Raw genomic sequence first — 6,000 nt, forward strand, 5'->3', positions numbered from 1 at the left:
GTCCGCGCCAAGAATGACGCAATAAAATGAAGCATTTTCAGCCCCCGCGAGCCTAACAGCCCACAGGGAAAAAGTCAAATTTTAAGGTAAAATATGTTAAATTAAAATGCATTATCCCAAATATGAAACTGACTGTCTGAAAATAAGGAAAGTTGAACATTCTGAGTCAAGGCAAATAAATGTTTGAATACATATATTTAGAACTTTATAAACAAAGTGCCCAACCATAGCTAGGAGTGTCACAGAAAATAAGACTTACTTACCCCAGGACACTCATCTACATATAGCAGATAGCCAAACCAGTACTGAAACGAGAATCAGCAGAGGTAATGGTATATATAAGAGTATATCGTCGATCTGAAAAGGGAGGTAAGAGATGAATCTCTACGACCGATAACAGAGAACCTATGAAATAGACCCCTTAGAAGGAGATCACTGCATTCAAATAGGCAATACTCTCCTCACATCCCTCTGACATTCACTGCACGCTGAGAGGAAAACCGGGCTCCAACTTGCTGCGGAGCGCATATCAACGTAGAATCTAGCACAAACTTACTTCACCACCTCCATCGGAGGCAAAGTTTGTAAAACTGAATTGTGGGTGTGGTGAGGGGTGTATTTATAGGCATTTTAAGGTTTGGGAAACTTTGCCCCTCCTGGTAGGAATGTATATCCCATACGTCACTAGCTCATGGACTCTTGCTAATTACATGAAAGAAATACACATTTTTCTATAATACAAAGAAATGTTTCCAACGGATCATACTTGATTAATAGAAGACATTTTTGTTTCTAAAACAGGATTCTCAGTAAGGACAAGGCCCTGGATTTATCTTCTTACGGATAAGGGAGAGAAGGATAACTCAGAGGGCACAGTTTGTGGTGGGTTTGGGTGAGCACAAGATTCGAAGACAAATCAGCCATAAACAAGAGGTGATACTGAGACCGGTTAGAGAAATCCTGCAACTTGCGGCACATCTGTGAGCTCTGCTATAACCACGTTAGGCACCAGTGTAAATCAAATGCTTCTGAATAACTGAAAGACTAATGATGCAGGAGGTGGGACTAAATACAGAAGAGATCTATTTAATTTTAATGTACACAGAAGCTTCCCATGTAAGGCTTTTAATTGCAGTCTAATTTAACCTAAACAAAAACCTAATTTATCCACAATATGTTTTTATAGGTCTCTTAATTATTTTTTAAGAAAATGCCATTAAAAATCGATATTCCAATGTGGAATGAAATGACTGTCACACGGGTGTCTGGGTGAACCAGTAAAGCTGTGGGAGTTGTTCCTATTGGCCAGAAACGGATACCGCAATATTTGTATTGCACAACGCATGCATTTCCCAATAGTTTTAATGTAAAATCTAACCATTTCATGCTAAAATATTAATATATTAATTTACTGCTCTTTCATAGGCATTAAATGTTTGACTATAATATGTTTTTTTATTAACAATGAAATGGTCCCAAGCACTATCTGATATGACAACCTACACTATAATAGAAAGTGTTAGTAACCACCAGCCACAGCCTATTACACGTAGCTCAGTGCTAAAACAGTTAATGGCTTTTCTATGTGTGTTGGAACATGTATTTATGTTCCATTGCATAGGTTATCTTGTGCTGACTCATTTTCAGCCTCGTCTGAACAGCTCTGTCCTTGCATAACCTTAGAATTTACCAATCACAACAATTGTCCGCCAGTTCGGATAATATGCAACAAGTGAAAGCCTCTAGATCAGAACCCAAACTGCTTGTACACAAATGTAACGTGCACATGTATCTGTGTAATGCTCCTGCAAAAAAACATGTTCAAAGAACTTGTGGCTCAGCCCGGAAGTGAAAATGTTGTTTTCTGCTATGGTAGATACATATTCTCCAAAAGAGGAACAATATGACAAACTAGAGGTCATGGGCAAAGGACAGAGAAGAGGGACTCTGATGTACAAATTGCTGCTTCTGCTGCAGAGTATTATGGGCTGGCTCCAGGATAAAACGTGCTTGTCTAGCATGGACTTGTACTCAAGGCCACAGGAACAACTTAATTTTATCTGAGCGTATAGATGCGTCTGTCCTTCTAAATGTATAGGTTTGTCTGTTATTGGTGGTCTGGCTCGACATTTAACACAACTGTCCTGCATGTAGTAGGAACCTCAAATTGTGCCATCTGTGCAGCAGTCCCACTGTACTACCTATCTTCATTGTTACAGGACTACAACCCCTGGAGCACACAGACTACTAACCAGACCACAACACGTCCTACCCATCTTCATTGTTACATGACTACAACATGTCCTACCCATCTTCATTGTTACATGATTACAACCCCTGGAGCACACAGACCACAACATCTCCAACCTATCTTCATTGTTACATGACTACAACCCCTGGAGCACACAGACCACAACATCTCCAACCTATCTTCATTGTTACATGACTACAACCCCTGGAGCACACAGACCACAAAATGTCCTACCTATCTTCATTGTTACAGGACTACAACCCCTGGAGCACACAGACCACAACATGTCCTACCTATCTTCATTGTTACAGGACTACAACCCCTGGAGCACACAGACCACAACATGTACTACCTATCTTCATTGTTACAGGACTACAACCCCTGGAGCACACAGACCACAACACGTCCTACCCATCTTCATTGTTACATGACTACAACATGTCCTACCCATCTTCATTGTTACATGATTACAACCCCTGCAGCACACGGACCACAACATGTCCTACCTATCTTCATTGTTATATGACTACAACCCCTGGAGCACACAGACCACAACATGTACTACCTATCTTCATTGTTACAGGACTACAACCCCTGGAGCACACAGACCACAACATGTCCTACCTATCTTCATTGTTATACGACTACAACCCCTGGAGCACACAGACCACAACATGTACTACCTATCTTCATTGTTACAGGACTACAACCCCTGGAGCACACAGACCACTAACCAGACCACAACACGTCCTACCCATCTTCATTGTTACATGACTACAACATGTCCTACCCATCTTCATTGTTACATGATTACAACCCCTGCAGCACACGGACCACAACATGTCCTACCTATCTTCATTGTTACAGGACTACAACCCCTGGAGCACACAGACCACTAACCAGACCACAACACGTCCTACCCATCTTCATTGTTACATGACTACAACATGTCCTACCCATCTTCATTGTTACATGATTACAACCCCTGCAGCACACGGACCACAACATGTCCTACCTATCTTCATTGTTACAGGACTACAACCCCTGGAGCACACAGACCACAACACGTCCTACCCATCTTCATTGTTACATGACTACAACATGTCCTACCCATCTTCATTGTTACATGATTACAACCCCTGCAGCACACGGACCACAACATGTCCTACCTATCTTCATTGTTATATGACTACAACCCCTGGAGCACACAGACCACAACATGTCCTACCTATCTTCATTGTTATATGACTACAACCCCTGGAGCACACAGACCACAACATGTACTACCTATCTTCATTGTTACAGGACTACAACCCCTGGAGCACACAGACCACTAACCAGACCACAACACGTCCTACCCATCTTCATTGTTACATGACTACAACATGTCCTACCCATCTTCATTGTTACATGATTACAACCCCTGCAGCACACGGACCACAACATGTCCTACCTATCTTCATTGTTACATGACTACAACCCCTGGAGCACACAGATCACAAAATGTCCTACCTATCTTCATTGTTACATGACTACAACCCCTGGAGCACATAGACCACTAACCAGACCACACCATGTCCTACCTATCTTCATTGTTACATGACTACAACCCCTGGAACATACAGAACACAACATGTCCTACCTATCTTCATTGTTACATGACTACAACCCCTGGAGCACATAGACCACTAACCAGACCACAACATGTCCTACCTATCTTCATTGCTACATGACTACAACCCCTGGAACATACAGAACACAACATGTCCTACCTATCTTCATTGTTACATGACTACAACCACAACATGTCCTACCTATCTTCATTGTTACATGACTACAACCACAACATGTCCTATCTTCATTGTTACATGACTACAACCCCTGGAGCACACAGACCACAACATGTCCTACCTATCTTCATTGTTACATGACTACAACCCCTGGAGCACACAGACCACAACATGTCCTACCTATCTTCATTGTTACATGACTACAACCCCTGGAGCATACAGACAACAACAACAACATGTCCTACCTATCTTCATTGTTACATGACTACAACCCCTGGAGCACACAGACCACTAACCAGCCACAACATGTACTACCTATCTTCATTGCTACATGACTACAACCCCTGGAGCATACAGAACACAACATGTCCTACCTATCTTCATTGTTATATGACTACAACCCCTGGAGCACACAGACCACAACATGTCCTACCTATCTTCATTGTTATATGACTACAACCCCTGGAGCACACAGACCACAACATGTCCTACCTATCTTCATTGTTACATGACTACAACCCCTGGAGCACACAGACCACTAACCAGACCACAACAGGTACTACATGACTACAACCCCTGGAGCACACAGACCACTAACCAGACCACAACATGTACTACCTATCTTCATTGCTACATGACTACAACCCCTGGAGCACACAGACCACTAACCAGACCACAACATGTCCTACCTATCTTCATTGTTACATGACTACAACCCCTGGAGCACACAACCCACAACATATTCTGCTCTTAAACTGAACATGTGTATGCCAGTATATAATCCATTGGCATTACACTGCCAGTCTTACAATGCTCACCTTGGTGAAAGTAAGCAACACATTTCAGCATTGTATGGGCGCCCGTGAAATACAGCATTTCAAGTATATAGTTTTAGAATTTTCAGTCCTCTTCAACTGTATTTAATTCTGGGCACCTAGGTCTTTTTATCTCTGGGTTTTAATGTTATATTATTCTACATTTACCTATAGAGTAAATTCATAAAACATGTAACTGGCAACTGTTTTTTCTGGCTGGCTCATAAGTGTAACTGATCTAAGTCTCAGGAACATACAAAAGGACTGCCTCTCATATCTAATACATTTGGTTTTTAGGTCTAGTAGAATAAATTCACTAACCTACGATCAGGTCTGTGACCTAACCACAAACACGTTGTTTGTAGTTAGTGTACACTAAGGTGCTGACACTTTTTCATAAAAACAAACTCTACATAAAGAAACAATGGAATAGGTTCCTCTATAGACATTTAATCATAACTTTATAACTCCACAAGTGCACAAGAAAATGTACCTGGTAGAGCTTTATAATGTGAGGGTGGTCCAGCATCTTCATTATCTGTACCTCTCTGTAAATCTTCTCCAAATTCACTGCATCCAGCTGAGACTTGTCGATAATCTTTATTGCTACCTATGTGAAGACAGAGCTTGTAAGTGACGCTAATGAACAAAAACTTATATTAGTTCTATGTTACAGGCATTGTGCACTTCTATTTATTTACAGACATGCTGCACCTGCAAATAGAGATTCACATACGCTTAGTATTATTTGTTACCATAACACTTGCTGAGAGAGAGAGAGAGAGCGAGACATAGCGAGAGAGAGCGAGACATAGCGAGAGAGAGCGAGACATAGCGAGAGAGAGCGAGACATAGCGAGAGAGAGCGAGACATAGCGAGAGCGAGCGAGAGATAGCGAGAGATAGCGAGAGATAGCGAGAGCGAGCGAGAGATAGCGAGAGCGAGCGAGAGATAGCGAGAGCGAGCGAGAGATAGCGAGAGATAGCGAGAGCGAGAGAGAGATAGCGAGAGATAGCGAGAGATAGCGAGCGAGAGAGATAGCGAGCGAGAGAGATAGCGAGAGAGAGATAGCGAGAGAGAGAGATAGCGAGAGAGAGAGCGAGAGAGAGAGAGCGAGAGAGAGAGAGCGAGAGAGAGAGAGCGA

General features: G+C 42.3%; 1 protein-coding gene across 1 annotated transcript in view; it reads right to left on the minus strand.

The window, feature by feature from the left end:
* The window catches only part of SIK2 (salt inducible kinase 2), a gene marked incomplete in the record, with an annotated part of 278,722 nt that overhangs the window by 169,131 nt on the left and 103,591 nt on the right, over window positions 1–6,000 (minus strand). The window contains 1 exon segment of the mRNA XM_053690110.1: window positions 5,350–5,466. Within this exon segment, the coding sequence (XP_053546085.1) occupies window positions 5,350–5,466 (117 nt within the window).

Source organism: Bombina bombina, chromosome 8 (assembly GCF_027579735.1).
Source record: "Bombina bombina isolate aBomBom1 chromosome 8, aBomBom1.pri, whole genome shotgun sequence".
Taxonomy (NCBI): Eukaryota; Metazoa; Chordata; class Amphibia; order Anura; family Bombinatoridae; genus Bombina; species Bombina bombina.